Raw genomic sequence first — 17,788 nt, forward strand, 5'->3', positions numbered from 1 at the left:
ACATGCATACAGGCAGACAGACAGACAGACAGACGCAGTGAGAGGGAGAGAAAGATAGACAGATGGAGAGACAGACTATGCAGCAGTAATGGACATATATTTCTTTACTGCCCACAAGAGGGGACAAACAAGGACAGGCAAACGGATTAAGTCGATTACATTGACCCCAGTGTGTAACTGGTACTTAATTTATCGACCCCGAAAGGACGAAAGGCAAAGTCGACCTCGGCGGAATTTGAACTCAGAACGTAACGGCAGACGAAATACCACATTTCGCCCGGCGTGCTAACGATTCTGCCAGCTCGCCAGTTTAGTAGGAGTTGATATTAGTGTACGAAACTATGACTTTGAAATACGAGATAAAAAAAAAAAGAAGCAGTCATTCCGCAGTTTCGTATTCGAACACTTCGTGTTGTTTGTTCCGTTGGTTGTCTTTATTTCCCAGTGACCCTTAAAAATAAGTCACTCTGTCGAAACGACAGAATTCTACCGACATCCACAGGTTTTCTAATGAAGGTTGGTAATTCTCCCTTTTTTTTTCTCTCTCATTGCTATTGTTTTATCTCCGATTGAAGCCTTTTCAACTGACCCCTAATTAGGGGTCAGCATTTGATCAATTTATCGGTTTTGAAGAAACCCTTTCTAACATCGTCACTCATCAATTTACTCTGTTAACAAGGGCCTCTGCGTTACGTGAGTTGTTATGTGAAAAAAGCGTAGATAACAATACAGGGTATAACTACAGTTTAGCGCCCCAATCGACTTGATTCCTTCATAATTCTTTTCTACTCAAGGCACAAGGCCCGAAATTTTTGTAGATTAGATCAACCCCAGTATGCAGTTGGTACTTAATTTGGTCAATATAAAGATCTTCACCCGAGAACAAAACAAAAAATAATAATAAACCAGCCTGGTGAGTGTTAACAAGTATGTAAAAACGAGCGGGAACTTTTCCGTTTGAACGGCAGTTTTTTCTAGCAGTGTCATATGAAATTGTCACCCATAATTATGACCCTAGTATCGATCTATTGCATTTCAATCTATTTTAGGGTTAGAGGAAAAGGTGTCTTTTTTTCCTTCAGAAATGTAAATAAACCCAATCTGTTTCTTAAACGAGGGACATATTCAAACGGCACAGAATGTTTTCACCGCAATAAAAGTCATTGATTGGTTGAAATTGCAGAAATTGAAGAAAAATAAACAACAAATATCTTACAAAGTATAGAATTTTCTCAATAAAGCCAAGAGAAAAAGATGTTTTATAAACACATTCTACCAGTATACGAAGTTTAAAAGGGTTTAGTTAGGTGGAAATTATTAAAAAAAACTGCCGGTCAAACCGAAAAGACCCAACGAGCGCGCTGACGACCCTGGAGGAGACTTTCGGAAAATTCACAAGATCCGATTTTTCCGTCATAACTTCCAGTAAAATGTATATATATTGATTTTTTTACGGAATCCCACGTTTTTGGTTATAGAGGATCTGATGATGAAAAAAAAAATCTTTCAAAAAACGCATTTTCGAAATTTCAAGTACTTCACCCCCCCCCCCCTACATCAGAAATAATTATAAAACAATCGAGTAAATATGTTTAATATAAGTTAAGAAAACCATAACAAGACCTCGGGTGTTTCCGTGACAACTTGACAATTCACTTCGGATGTCTTCGTGACCTCCGAAAATTTTCGGATTTTACATACACACATGAAGCAGGTAAGAACAAATATGCAGGGCTTTTTGCTGGCATAATTTCGTTATATCTATATTCCACAACACATAACTACCTAAAAACAGAACACGCACACTGTCACGGAGGTCACGAAGATATCCGAAGTGAATTGTCGAGTTGACACGGAAACAACCGAGGTCTTGTTATGGTTTTGTCGAGTTAAAACGAAGGACCGCCAATGGCAATCTTTCGTTTTGACTCGAGAAAATGTAAACAATGAATTCGGTGGTTTCCGCGACCACATCTTGTCTTGTCAATTGTCAGTTGGGAAGAGAAAGCTAATGGGTTGTGCGTGCGCGCTTGTTCCTCTGGGTGTGTGTGTGTGTGTTTGTTCCTCTGGGTGTTATTTCTACATTCCACAACATAAATACATAAAAACAGAATAGACACACGCACACATTTTTTCGAGTCAAAACGAAAGATCACAAAAAATTTTTTTTAAAGTCTTTAAAAATGGTTAAAAAACAAAACAAAAAAAAAACACTTTAATTTTGCTCAAAGCGCTGCCGATGTGGAGAATATACTGCCAACTTTGCCCAAACATTAGCTTCAAGGTTCATCAAAGGCTGGCACCACGGGCCATACGTCCCCTGCCCAATTCAAGATCACAGCATTATGTACACTGCAACATAATTTCTTTCCCTCAACAGGCCCTGCCCTATTTAACATTGTCCCGAAAGAGATCAAAGAGGAAAAGGATCCCATCAACTTTAAACGGAGTCTGGGTAGATTCCTTCAAGGAATACCAGATAAGCCACCAATAATTGGATACAACTCACCCAACAAAAACTCACTACTTGAATGGACCATAAACAAAACTTGACTTAAACAGGATTTAGATAATCCTAAAGAAACATTAGTAAGCTGGGCGAAATGCTTAGCAGCATTTCCTCTGCCGTTACGTTCTGAGTTCAAATTCCGCCGAGGTTGACTTTGCCTTTCATCCTTTCAGGGTCGATAGATTAAGTACCAGTTAAGCACTGGGGTTGATGTAATCGACTTAATCCCTTTGCCTGTTCTTGTTTGTCCCCTGTATGTTTAGCCCCTTGTGGGCAATATAGAAATAAGGATTTAGATAATCCTATCAGGTGGTGCTATTAAGTTAGGCATGGCCTGGACCAATCTTTAGTCGAAACATATCTAAGTTTAAAGTAACAGAAAATGTTGATTTGGTAAGAGAGTCAAGATGTGGGAAGAGAAAGACCTAAAACTGTTCCCCCAAATAATTTTGTTTTTCTAAAAACAAATATCATAATGTACATTCTTGGAAACTTATATCTGCATATAAAATCAAAGGTGCAGAAATTAAAAGGTATCGTAATCCTGTGGTTGAGTTAGATATCCACGAATCAGGTGCTCCAAAGCAGTTGAAAGGACGAGGACGGCCCATATGAGTGTGCAGTAAATATCTGCATCTATCTATATATATATATGGTAATCGGAATCGAAATTGAACCAATCCTATGACTGGCACCCGGCAGTTGCCAGGACCGCTGGACTGACTCCTGTGCAGGTAGCAAGTGAAGAAACACCATTTCGACCCTGTGCTTGAGGAGATCCATTGAGTCAAGTACACCAACATCAAAAAATCAATGGAAACTGCAGTTGTGATCCCTGTGCCGGTGGCACGTAAAAAGCACCATCCGAATCGTGGCCGATGCCAGCGCTGCCTAGACTGGCTTCCATGCCGGTGGCATGTAAAAAGCACAATCCAAATCGTGGCCGATGCCAGCGCTGCCTTGATTGGCTTCTGTGCCGGTGGCACGTAAAAAGCACCCACTACACTCACGGAGTGGTTGGCGTTAGGAAGGGCATCCAGCCGTAGAAACACTGCCAGATCAGACTGGAGCCTGGTGCAGCCTTCTGGCTTCCCAGATCCCAGTCGAACCATCCAACCCATGCTAGCATGGAGAACGGACGTTAAACGATGATGATGATGATGATGATTATCATCCCTGCTCACACTGTTTCCACCAACTACCTCCTTGCTAAGTCTCCGTCCACTGATCTCTTTCCTTTTCCATAACACCATTCTCAACACTTAACTGCCCTTGCTCTCTCATCTACCACCTCTCATTACCACTTACCACAGCCCTCACCCCCAAACCACTCCTATATCTCTCACTACCACTCATTACATGCACTTCTGCCTCCAACTCCCTCCCTATCCCCCCCCATCATGTCTTAAGATGTTCCAGCATCCCACCTCTCCTGCTGCCTCTTTCTCATCTTTCCAACTCTTCAGCCTCATATCTCTATTACAAGCCATCATCTGAGCTTGGCTTCTTTCCATCACACCCTAGCATCTCACTGTCCCTTCCCCCTCTCCACCCCTTTTAGAGAAGGAGGCTTTATCCTTCTCTCCCTCTTTCTTTTTTTTCTTTCTTCTGTCCTCTTGTTCTTTTCTTTCCTTGCAAGGTACTTGGCACCCCTACTGGTGTTGGTGCCACATAAAAAGCACCCTTTGTACACTGTGTAAAGTGGTTGGCATTAGGAAGGGTGTCCAGCCATAGAAACCACACCAAAGCTGATACTGGAGCCTGATGCAGCCTTAGGGCTTGCCACTATTCTGTCAAACTGTCCAATCCATGCCAGCATGGAAAAGCAAACGTTAAATGAGGGCAAGGATTTTGATATATTTGTATAATGAATGCAGGTGTAGTTGTGTGATTTTGAGCTTGCTTCCCAACCACATGGTTCTGGGTTCAGTCCCACTGCATGACATCTTAGATAAGTGGGATCTTTTCCTTTTGAGTGGCAGACAATTTCTAGTTAACTAAACACTTTAAAACTTCGTATACTGGTAGAATGTGTCAAAATAAAACATTTTTTTCTCTTGGCTTTCTTGAGAAAATTGTAATTTGTTTGTTTAACGTAGTTTAATTTTTCGAATTTTAACCAATCCTATGCTCTCTTTTGAGCTAAAATCATAAAACTGAGACAACATCCTGTAACTAACCCTAAACCTCCGCCCTAACCTTAACCCTAAATTTTTTTTTCTTAATTGTTAAATTCATTTAATTGTTATGCATGTAAAAAAACTAAAGCAATGGAATTAAATTAATTTAACAATTAAGAAAAAAAATTTAGGGTTAGGGTTAGGGGAAAGGTTTAGGGTTAATTACAGGATGTTGTCTCAGTTTTAGACGCAGCAAATGATTTTAGTTGAATGGAGGTAATCGATTGGTTAAAATTGTCGAACAGCTCGGATTTTCAGACGAAATATCTTACAAACTATAGAATTTTCTCAATAAAACCAAGAGAAAATGATGTTTTATAAACATATTCTACCAGTTTACGAAGTTTAAAAGTGTTTAGTTAAAAGTGTTTAGTTAAAAGTGTTTAGTTAAAAGTGTTTAGTTAACTAGAAATTGTGTTGACATCTGCCGTTCAAAAGGAAAATATCCGACAAGTGTTTTCTACTATAAACCCAGGCTGACCAAAACCTTGTGAGTGGATCATGTAGATGTACTGAAAGAAACTGAAAGAAGCCTGTCATATGTACCAGTGCTGGTTTGTGTCTGTTCTCATAACTTAGTAGTTTAGCAAAAGAGACAGGCTTAAAGAAAAAAAGTAGAAAGGTCAATTTCTTTAACTAAGAACCCTTGCAGGTGGTGCCCCAGCATGGGCACAGTCCAGTGACTGAAACTAGTAAAAGAACAATAGATACACATTGCTCTTCCTACCAGTGTGTCTGCCATAATGCTTGTATCCTTCATTTCCAATTTGCTTCAGTGAATCCCGTCTGATCCATGCAGACCTGGAAAAACAGCTCTATTGGGGACAGCTAGGATTTTGAGTGCTTGGGTGCTGAGTATCTCCCACAATATCTAACATCCAAGTACCAAGTCTTATGAGTTGTGGGAAGAGACCCTGTGAGACAGGTGGCTCGCCTATCTCACAGAGTCAACTAGAGCAGGTACACTCACCTCCCTATGAGAGCTCAAAATCTCTCGTGGAAGCGTCATCCAACCAAAGTACAAATATATGGGAAACTACCACCTGTGTCATCTCTTGTGAAAGGTAGGAGAGTCCAGTTTGCTGGACATTGTTGTAGAGCTTAAAAAGAGGTAATTTCTACTCTTCTCCTCTGGAAGCCATCTATAGCAATACCAGAGGGCGCACACTCTCCTACCCTGATGTAATCTCCAGGGATACAGGCATCCAGCAATAGGACCTCCGTAATGCCATGATGGACCGTGAAGTCTGGCGTAGCATGGTAAATTCCATTGTCTCGACCACGGTCGAACAATGAGGATGAGAACCAGTAAGACCGAGAGCTCTGAGAAGTAAAATGATAAGAATAATAATAACCCTTTCTATTGTAGGCATAAGGCCTGAAATTTGGGGTTAGGGATTAAGTCAGTTACTTCAATCCCAGTGTATAACTGGTACTTATTTAATTGACCCGAAGAGGATGAAAGGCAAAGTTGTCCTTGGCAGAATTTGAACTCAGAATGTAGAAACAGACGAAATACTGCCAAGCATTTCGCCTAATAGAGAGGCTGGATTCTAACCAGAAACAAAGTTAGGCATAGGTTTATTTCATTCCCTGCATGTCCCCTGCTTTCAGAGCCAGTGTCTCACTATCATGGTGCAGAGCTTTTTGTGGCCAAGCATCAAAAGAGCTGTTCTTCACTCCTGCTCCAGAGCGTAGGCTGCGGGGTCATTGCGAAAAGCTCTATCTGCGATGATTTCATCTCAATCGAAGGAGAGGGGCTTTCTCCGTCCGGGTTGCGGATCCGTGGAATAAGCTTCCGGATGAGATAGTGAAGATGCCGATGACCGCTCGGTTCAAAGTCTCTCTTGATCAGAAATGGCCTGAACTCTTTGCATGAACACCTTCCCTGTACATAACTCCATGTCCCCCTACATGGCCTTGCTTTTTGCTTTTTGAGCCAAAAAATTAACTTAACTAAATTCATCACTATACTCAAGGTCGAATTTTATCCCACTGACACCAACCTTATACCTAACCTGTACAGATCTAAAAAGCCACTCATCTACTCCTAACCTGCTTGGAGACCACCAGGTAACAGAACAAGGGAGATTCTGTCTGAAGCTTCCTCCACGTTGAAGAAAGCCAAGTACAATAGTTTACATTTAGTTAAATATTTCTCCAGCAATTTAATATCTCCGTAATTATTTCTATCTAAACCATCTCCTTTACCTGGAAGCAGATAACTATAATGTTGGTACACCTGTCATTAGGGTTGATGCCTTCCTGGACAACCTCATTAAGCTCTAGAGATGAGTAGGCCGGATATTACTCCACCAGATATTCTAATCATCTCAGCAGTGATTCCTGATTATCCAGGGCCTTTCCCTGTCCTCATACCTATTTCTTTACTACCCACAAGGGGCTAAACACAGAGAGGACAAACAAGGACAGACAAACGGATTAAGTCGATTATATCGACCCCAGTGCGTAACTGGTACTTATTTAATCGACCCTGAAAGGATCAAAGGCAAAGTCAACCTCAGTGGATTTGAACCAAGAACGTAGCGGCAGACAAAATACCTATTTCTTTACTACCCACAAGGGGCTAAACACAGAGAGGACAAACAAGGACAGACAAACGGATTAAGTCGATTATATTGACCTCAGTGCGTAACTGGTACTTATTTAATCGACCCCGAAAGGATGAAAGGCAAAGTCAACCTCAGTGGATTTGAACCAAGAACGTAGCGGCAGACAAAATACCGTAAAGTATTTCACCCGGCGTGCTAACAATTCTGCCAGCTTGGCGTCCTCATATCTTTAATTACATAATCTGTCATATTGCTGTCAACTTTGGTCTCTCAGTTGGGTCCATATTAGAAGGCTCGGATCTTTTCCTTTTGAACGGCAGTTTTCAACACAATTTCTAGTTAACTAAACACTTTTAAACTTCGTATACTGCTAAAATGTGTTTATAAAACATCTTTTTCTCTTGGCTTTATTGAGAAAATTCTATAGTTTCTAAGATATTTCAACTTTAAAATCGAGCATTTCAGCAATTTTAACCAATCGCTCACCTCCATTTGGAGTGAAAAGATTCCGTGCTGTATGAATATGTCCCTCGTTTAAGAAACAGATTGGGTTTATTTACATTTGCGAAGAAAAAAAGATACCCCACTCCTAACCCTAACCCTAACCCCACCCCTAACCCTAACCCTAAAATAGATTGAAATGCAATAGATCGATACTAGGGTTATAATTATGGGTGACAATTTCATACGACACCACTACGGAAAATGGGATTTTTTTCTAGCAGTGTCATATGAAATTGTCACCCATAATTATAACCCTAGTATCGATCTATTGCATTTCAATCTATTTTAGGGTTAGGGTTAGGGGTGGAGGAAGGGTATCTTTTTTTTCTTCGCAAATGTAAATAAACCCAATCTGTTTCTTAAACGAGGGACATATTCATACAGCACGGAATGTTTTCACCCCAAATAGACTCCAGCGATTGCTTAAAATTGCCGAAATGCTTGAAATTTCAGACGAAATATCTTACAAACTATAGAATTTTCTCAATAAAGCCAAGAAAAAAATGATGTTTTATAAACACATTCTACCAGTATACGAAGTTTAAAAGTGTTTAGTTAACTAGAAATTGTGTTGAAAACTGCCGTTCAAATGGAAAAGATCCGAAGGCTCTTCTTCTGCCATGCGTACTTCACACTTTCATAGTGTCACTGTCATCCTTCTTTCTTCTCAGAATCACTAAGCGCAAGCATACCAATATCCATTCACACTCATTTCTCACCCATAACAACTCTATGCCCTCTCATCTACTGCTTTGCAATCTGGAACATGTCATGCTTCTGATAGATCTGTTGAAGAATATTGACAAATTTCCTTTGGATGGCCAGGATTCTGAGACTGGTCCTTGGGTGTTGAGTATCTTCCATGATACCTAACATCCAAGAACCAAGTCATGTAATTTGTGGGAAGAGACCCTGTGAGACAGGTTAACTGCCTACTCTCACAGTGGCACCTTGGGCAAGTAAGATCGAGAGATCTAAGAAGCAATAATAATAATAATAACAAGGAGTGGCTGTGTGGTAAGTAGCTTGCTTACCAACCACATGGTTCCGGGTTCAGTCCCACAGCATGGCACCTTAGGCAAGTGTCTTCTAATATAGCCTCGGGCCGACCAAAGCCCGAGTGGATTTGGTAGATGGAAACTGAATATATATATGTGTGTGTGTATATGTTTGTGTGTCTGTGTTTGCCCCCCTAGCATTGCTTGACAACTGATGCTGGTGTGTTTACGTCCCCGTCACTTAGCGGTTCGGCAAAAGAGACCGATAGAATAAGTACTGGGCTTACAAAGAATAAGTCCCGGGGTCGAGTTGCTTGATTAAAGGCGGTGCTCCAGCATGGCCGCAGTCAAATGACTGAAACAAGTAAAAGACTAATAATAATAATAATATTAATATAATGATAATAATTATTGAGAGGCTGGATTCTAAATTTTCTTTATGCTTTTAATGTTTCAATAAAAAAATTTATTTTTTTAGAAAAAATATCTGTAAACAGGCGTAGGAGTGGCTATGTGGTAAGTAGCTTGCTTACGAACCACGTGGTTCCGGGTTCAGTCCCACTGCATGGCACCTTAGGCAAGTGTCTTGTACTATAGCCTCGGGCCGACCAAAGCCTTGTGAGTGGATTTGGTAGATGGAAACTGAATATATATATGTGTGTGTGTATATGTTTGTGTGTCTGTGTTTGCCCCCCTAGCATTGCTTGACAACTGATGCTGGTGTGTTTACGTCCCCGTCACTTAGCGGTTCGGCAAAAGAGACCGATAGAATAAGTACTGGGCTTACAAAGAATAAGTCCCGGGGTCGAGTTGCTTGATTAAAGGCGGTGCTCCAGCATGGCCGCAGTCAAATGACTGAAACAAGTAAAAGACTAATAATAATAATAATAATATTAATATAATGATAATAATTATTGAGAGGCTGGATTCTAAATTTTCTTTATGCTTTTAATGTTTCAATAAAAAAATTTATTTTTTTAGAAAAAATATCTGTAAACAGGCGTAGGAGTGGCTATGTGGTAAGTAGCTTGCTTACGAACCACGTGGTTCCGGGTTCAGTCCCACTGCATGGCACCTTAGGCAAGTGTCTTGTACTATAGCCTTGGGCCGACCAAAGCCTTGTGAGTGGATTTGGTAGACGGAAACTGAAAGAAGCCCATCGTATATATATATAGATGCAGGAGTGGCTGTGTGGTAAGTAGCTTGCTTACGAACCACGTGGTTCCGGGTTCAGTCCCACTGCGTGGCACCTTGGGCAAGTGTCTTCTGCTATAGCCCCGGGCCGACCAAAGCCTTGTGAGTGGATTTGGTAGACGGAAACTGAAAGAAGCCCGCTGTATATATGTATGTATATGTGTGCATGTGTGTTTGTCCCCCTAGCATTGCTTGACAACCAATGCTGGTATATTTATGTCCCCGAAACTTAGCAGTTCAGCAAAAGAGACCGATAAAATAAGTACTAGGCTTACAAAGAATAAGTCCTGGGGTCGATTTGTTTGACTAAAGGTGGTGCTCCAGCATGGCCACAGTCAAATGACTGAAACAAGTAAATGAGTAAATATTCTCTCTTGTGAAAGGTAGGAGAGTCCAGTTTGCTGGACATTGTTGTAGAGCTGAAAAAGAGGTAATTTCTACTCTTCTCCTCTGGAAGCCATCTGCTCGCAATACCAGAGGGCGCACACTCTCCTACCCTGATGTAATCTCCAGGGATACAGGCATCCAGCAACAGGACCTCCGTAATGTTATGATGGACCGTGAAGTCTGGTGTAGCATGGTAAATTCCATTGTCTCGACCACGGTCGAATAATGACGAATGAGTTGATATTCTCTGAAAATGGTTGCATTCAAGATGTTTCACCGTGCCATACCAAGAATCTGTGTGTTGGTCCTCAGCTGCAGTTGGTCCTCAGTTCCATGTTGTGTGTCTCTAGCAAGAACACCAGGGCAGCTTGTGTGGTCTTTGTCCTTTGTTAAGATGTAGAATCTCCAAAAGGTAACATCAGGTATAGCCTGGTTTTCACCAGAATAGCAGCGGCCAGCAAAAGCCTTCGTTGCATTGAGACGGTGGAATGTGTTTCTGAATCTCTTCTCTGGTGTTGAGCCCTGATGAGAAAATCAAGAGGTCTGTACGATGAGGGCCATTCTCAGGCTCTTTCTCCATAACCCTGGTTTCAGTAAGAATGCTCAGTGCTGCTGCTCTGAAGAAGGCCAACCTTGTTTACTTGTTGTTATTACAGGTAATTATTAAGGAGGACTAATTGACTAATTAAGGAGGACTAATTGACTAATTAAGGAGGACTAATTGACTAATTAAGGAGGACTAATTGTCTAATTAAGGAGGACTAATTGTCTAATTAATGAGGACTAATTGTCTAATTAAGGAGGACTAATTGTCTAATTAAGGAGGACTAATTGTCTAATTAAGGAGGACTAATTGTCTAATTAAGGAGGACTAATTGTCTAATTGAGGAGGACTAATTGTCTAATTAAGGAGGACTAATTGTCTAATTAAGGAGGACTAATTGTCTAATTGAGGAGGACTAATTGTCTAATTAAGGAGGACTAATTGTCTAATTAAGGAGGACTAATTGTCTAATTAAGGAGGACTAATTGTCTAATTAAGGAGGACTAATTGTCTAATTAAGGAGGACTAATTGTCTAATTAAGGAGGACTAATTGTCTAATTGAGGAGGACTAATTGTCTAATTAAGGAGGACTAATTGTCTAATTAAGGAGGACTAATTAAAGAAGACTAATTGACTCAAGCATTATGTCCCGTCATTTATTTCCAAGTACTTTTGTTAATGGGAAAAGCCTTCCACTTTGTACATGGCAATGGTTGAAGTCTATTTCTTTCCTTCATCTTTTCTTCTTCCTTCCACAGATATGACAAGCGTGAAGGAGAGGAAGTATGAGTGCAGCCGTTGTAAAGAGAGGTTCTTCACACAACACTTCATGCAGTCACACATCCAGCGTGTCCATAAAGATATTCGGCAGTATCATTGTGAGGTTTGTGGCCAGCGTTTCAAACTGGTCAGCTCTCTCTCTGTTCACAAAGACATTGCTCACAAGAGCAACAAGAAAAGTAATCCAGGCACGACCACCACCACCACCAACAACAAGGACCATGGGGAATTGAGTGCTGCTTCTGAAGGCAATTCAGCCACATCATCGCAGAGTGACGGAACCAACAGTAATGACAATGGTGATGACGCAGAAAAACGGAAGAAGCTTATAATGGAATCTATATTTTCGAAACATATAGATGGAGTGAAGTACTGGATTTGTAAAGTGTGCAGCATTACGAGAGTGCAGCTGTCCTTACTGATACCCCATGTGGAAAAGCACTTGGGCCTCACTGAACGAAAGCACAAGTGCAGTGAATGCGAGAAGAAATTCCAAACAGTAAGATGTTTAAACTACCACATGTTGGTCCACAATGATACAGTGGAGCCTTTTAAATGTAAATACTGTTCAATGACTTTTCGTTTGCCAACGCAATTCGCGAGGCACATGGACAAACACTTTGGGCATAGTCGATGTTGTTGTCTCCAGTGTGGGTTGTTTATTAGCAACTTGTCACTGCTTAAGGAACACACGATTAGAGCTCATGCATTCTGATAATGATGATGATGATAATAACAACAATCCTTTCTTCAATAGGTTCAAGGCTTGAAACATTTTGGGGTTGAGGGTGAGTTGATTACATTGACCTCAGAGTTCAACTCTTTACTCTTTTACTTGTTTCACTCATTTGACTGCGGCCATGCTGAAGCACCGCCGCTAATCGACCAAATCGACCCCGGGACTTATTCTTTTGTAAGCCCAGTACTTATTCTATCGGTCTCTTTTGCCGAACCGCTAAGTAACGGGGACATAAACACACCAGCATCGGTTGTCAAGCAATGCTAGGGGGACAAACACAGACACACAAACATACACACGCATATATATATATATATACATATATACGACGGGCTTCTTTCAGTTTCCGTCTACCAAATCTACGCACAAGGCTATAGTAGAAGACACTTGCCCTAGGTGCCACACAGTGGGACTGAACCTGGAACCATGTGGTTGGTAAACAAGCTACTTACCACACAGCCACTCCTACGCCTGATACATATTTCATCAAACCCGAAAGGACGAAAAACACAGGGATCTTTTCCTTTTGAACGGATGACAATTTCTAATCAACTAAACACTTTAAAACTTTGTATACTGGTTGAATGTGTCAAAATAAAACATTTTTTTTCTCTTGGCTTTCTTGAGAAAATCGTAATTTGTTTGTTTAACGTAGTTTAATTTTTCGAATTTTAACCAATCCTATGCTCACTTTTGAGCTAAAATCATTTGCTGCGTCTAAAACAGAGACAACATCCTGTAACTAACCCTAAACCTCCCCCCTAACCTTAACCCTAAATTTTTTTTTCTTAATTGTTAAATTCATTTAATTGTTATGCGTGTAAAAAAAACTAAAGCAATGGAATTAAATTAATTTAACAATTAAGAAAAAAAAATTTAGGGTTAGGGTTAGGGGAAAGGTTTAGGGTTAGTTACAGGATGTTGTCTCAGTTTTAGACGCAGCAAATGATTTTAGTTGAATGGAGGTAATCGATTGGTTAAAATTGCAGAAATGCTCGGATTTTCAGACGAAATATCTTAGAAACTATAGAATTTTTTCAATAAAACCAAGAGAAAATGATGTTTTATAAACATATTCTACCAGTTTACGAAGTTTAAAAGTGTTTAGTTAAAAGTGTTTAGTTAACTAGAAATTGTGTTGACATCTGCCGTTCAAACGGAAAAGATCCAAACACAAATTTTGACTCAGAATGTAAAGCCAGCATACTAACAATTCTGCCATCTCGCTGTGTATCTAGGGTATTCGGGTATCCCTATGCATATAAAAGTTTGGCTGACTGAATTTTCGGAAGCATCCATGTGTAAACATTTCACTTTTAAAAAGTTTCAATTGTCTTGAACTTCTGTCAATAATTGGGCAACCCCAACTCCTTTCCTCCAACTCATTTGTCATCAACATTTCTTCTTTTACCTTTGAGGGGAGGGGGTGTACCAGTGGTTGAAATAGTTGTTCAGGAAGGTCACCTTGGGTGCTAAATATAATTCTTTCCCCAATGCCATCCAATTTAATGTGGATCTATTACAAGAGTGCTGTAAAACTGCCATATTCATTCCAAGAAAGCTCCTTGTATAGAAAGCATTGCAATATCAGTAGCAGATAAGACGTATCCAGCACCCATAATAGAATTACTGTATCCCCTGATTTCAGCATGTTTTGCCCCTCATCAGTAACAGGCCTCTGCTAACATCACCTGCTTGTCAAATTTTTCTTCCACCAATATAGAGAAAACCAGTGACTATTCGGGTATCTGTGTCAGGTGGAGGAAAAAGCAGATATCAATAATGGAGGCAGTGTGAATCTTAAATGAAACTTTTATTATGTGATTGATTATATTTAACTTAATGAACTACAGTGTTTAATGATGAGACAGTTTGGGTCTTTACACCAGAACTGCTAAATTTTTCCTAAATAAAACCCTTTTACAGATTTTTAACATTTTTTTTTATATAAGGATTTTTTGTGCTTTTCTTTTTTAAAAGGGAATCTTTCTTTTACAGAAGTGTCTTTTTTCTGTAAGTTTTTCCCAACTGACCAGTCAAGTTTAACCCTTTAGCATTTAAATTGGCCATATCGGACCCAAACATTCTACCTTTTAGGTTTAAACCAGCCTGATCCAACTGCTCATACCTGTCCTACAATGTTGTTCTAAAAATAAACAATCACTTCATTAAAACCTCCAAACTATGAGATAATCTAGGATTAATTCAAAATTGGCACTGCGTTGGTCACAACAATGAGGGTTCCAGTTAATCCAACCAATGAAACAGCCTGCTCGTGAAGTTAACATGCAAGTGGCTGAGTACTCCACAGACACACATTCTCTTAATGTAGTTCTCAGGGAGATTCAGTGTGAGAGAGAGAAAGGAAAAAAGCTAGCCCCTTTTGAATTACTGGTACAACTCCTTTTGGCCAGCTGATTGAACTGGAGCAACACAAAATAAAAGATGACATAGTGCACTGCCAGGAATTGAACTCCTGTCCCTACAACTGTTAGCCAAATACCCTAACCATTAAGCCATATGTCAGCATGGCTAATTCAAAACAATGTGAATAAGTATTACATTTGACAGAATAATTTGACAGAAATAATTTGACAGAATAAGCATTACATTTGACAAAACAATGTGAATAAATAAGCATTACATTTGAAAAAATAATTTGACAGAAATAATTTGACAATAATTTGACAATAATTTGACAATAATTTGACAATAATTTGACAAAACAATGTGAATAAATAAGCATTCCATTTGACAGAGTAATCTGAATGGTGACGGGTTAAAACAAGTGGATTTTACCTTGTGCAATAGAGGTGGATCCAGGATATCCAGAAAATGGCCAGAAGAGTAGTTCTCATTGGTCTAGTGAATATATGCATACTCTCTTTTACTCTCTTTCAGTCATTTGACTGCGGCCATCCTGGAGCACCGCCTTCTAGTCGAGTAAATCGACCTCAGGACTTATTCTTTGTAAGCCTAGTACTTATTCTATCAGTCCCTTTTGCTGAATCGCTAAGTTACGGGGACGTAAACACACCAGCATCGGTTGTCAAGCAATGATGGCGGGACAAACACAGACACACAAACATACACACACATACATATATATACATATATGCGACGGACTTCTTTCAGTTTCCGTCTACCAAATCCACTCACAAGGCTTTGGTCGGCCCGAGGCTATAGTAGAAGACACTTGCCCAAGGTGCCACGCAATGGGAATGAACCCAGAACCATGTGGTTCGTAAGCAAGCTACTCACCACACAGCCACTCCTGCACTTATGTATGTGATATGGGTCTGAAGTGTATGTACCTATCAATCAGAGTTAATGATGTAACTGAAAGTGAATTATGAAATTGCTGTACTTCTTACTGTATTTTTAATGATTGTATATATATATATTGTTGTATTTAGGAATGGTCATTTTGCCAGTTTAGCCAATAAAAACACGCGCACTATATATTTGGTGTTACTTTGCTTCAATGTTATTTATTTTTTAAATTAATCTTAATCTTATTTCGGCCAGAGTTTTTTCGTCACACTCCTGTGACCTCATCAGTGGTCCTTTGTTTTCTTCTTTCTTATTTGTGTGTCTCTCCTTACTAACCGTCAGCCACAGTACTTAACTGGTACTTATTTGCCGCAGGAGTGATGGATGAGGAAACATTACAAGAATTTACAGAGACGGCTGGGTTTATACAGAGAAACACAGCCATGGAAAATAGCAGAATGCAATGAGATGTCTCAACAGCAGTTCTGGTCGAAGTGAGGTCCAAGATCTGAGCACGTGGTACCCACTGAATCTAAATGTTCCACTGCCCTCTCAAGCAGCATTAATCCAAACAGTCCATTGCTGTATAACAACAAATATTTTGTTGTATTTAGGAATGGTCATTTTGCCAGTTTAGCCAATAAAAACACACACATTATATATTTGGTGTTACTTTGCTTCAGCATTATTTATTTTTTACATTAATCTTAATCTTATTTCGGCCAGAGTTCTTTCTTCACACTCCTGTGACCGCATCAGTGGTCCTTTGCTTTCTTCTTTCTTGTTTGTGTGTCTCTCCTTACTAACCATCAGCCGTTTTGTATTTCTATTGTATGTGTCTTCATTTGCGCATGCTTATACCTCTATGTGTGTCTATGTTTAGTTAGTGTGTGTGTGTGGGGGGGAAGTGCCTGTAATATTTGTATCTCCTGTTTATATACATTCGTGTAATTTGTTTTTGTTTATTGGCTAAACTGGCAAAATGACCATTCCTAAATACAACAATATCTGTTTCAACATACGATTTCACATCAAAAATCTTGCAAAACAAATATATAAGCATATATATGTATATATATATAAATGTTTGTTTTTATATTCAATTGTAAGAAAAACAATTTTACATTAAAAGATACAGATAAGGAAATTATTCTCAAACGCAGAATAATGCTAACAGAATAGCAGGAACAGGATAAACTAATCCTATTTTGTGAAAAACTTGCCAGCAGCCAGCCATGAGGGCTTATTCTATACTTTTGTAGAATATAAATTTGTTATTCTTAACCCTTTCGTTACTGTATTTCTGCTGAGAAGCTCTGTGTTTCTTTCAATTACTTTAAATATAAAAAAGAATTTAGTAAAATAACTTAGTTATCATTCAGCTAGTGTTAGGAACATAAATTGTGACTAAGGCTTGGTGGAATATTTTTATTCAAAACTTATGAAAACAAGACATTTTACCGCAGAGCCAGAGCCGGTTTTGGCCGGGTTAGTAACAAAAGGGTTAAACACTAATACTGTGTCGAGTCAACAGTTTTGCACCATTTTGCTACCTTGTTTGCTTTATTCCTCAGCTTACAACAAAAGCAGTCGAGCACTTCAGGCAGAAGGCATCGTGTTGCATTGTCAGAAGTTGCCATTCTGCCAGTTCTTTGATCCCACAATGGTACCAGTTCTAATTCTTCCAGGCAAAGAACTTCTTCAGTAAAGCTTTCACCTCCTCTTGCTCGATGGAGCATTCCAAGCACAGGAAGTAAGCCATGGGCCAGAACAATTAAGAATCTGCTTCCAGAACCAGTTGGTAAATATGGGATTTCCAACAGAAGGTGGAACTATGAGGAGATAATGGATCTTTTCCTTTTGAACGGCAGACAGTTTCTAGTTAACTAAACACTTTTAAACTTTGTATACTGATAGAATGTGTCAAAATAAAACATTTTTTTCTCTTGGCTTTCTTGAGAAAATTGTAATTTGTTTGTTAACGTAGTTTAATTTTTCGAATGTTAACCAATCCTATGTTCTCTTTTGAGCTAAAATCATTTGCTGCGTCTAAAACTGAGACAACATCCTGTAACTAACCCTAAACCTCCCCCCTAACCCTAAATT

General features: G+C 39.5%; 1 protein-coding gene across 1 annotated transcript; it reads left to right on the forward strand.

Moving 5' to 3' along the window:
* Nucleotides 1-319: 319 nt before the first annotated feature.
* On the forward strand, nucleotides 320-12,576 carry LOC115226208 (zinc finger protein 502). Its single transcript, XM_029797227.2, has 2 exons — nucleotides 320-516; nucleotides 11,649-12,576. Exon 2 carries the CDS (start codon nucleotides 11,651-11,653, stop codon nucleotides 12,383-12,385), a length of 735 nt encoding a protein of 244 aa, XP_029653087.1. The 5' UTR covers nucleotides 320-516; nucleotides 11,649-11,650; the 3' UTR covers nucleotides 12,386-12,576.
* Nucleotides 12,577-17,788: the final 5,212 nt, after the last annotated feature.

This window comes from Octopus sinensis, linkage group LG29 (genome assembly GCF_006345805.1).
Source record: "Octopus sinensis linkage group LG29, ASM634580v1, whole genome shotgun sequence".
In the NCBI taxonomy this organism is placed as follows: Eukaryota; Metazoa; Mollusca; class Cephalopoda; order Octopoda; family Octopodidae; genus Octopus; species Octopus sinensis.

Bases quoted from the DNA above. Each gene is read 5' to 3' on its own strand.
- LOC115226208 (XM_029797227.2), top strand. From the start codon at position 11,651: ATGACAAGCGTGAAGGAGAGGAAGTATGAGTGCAGCCGTTGTAAAGAG.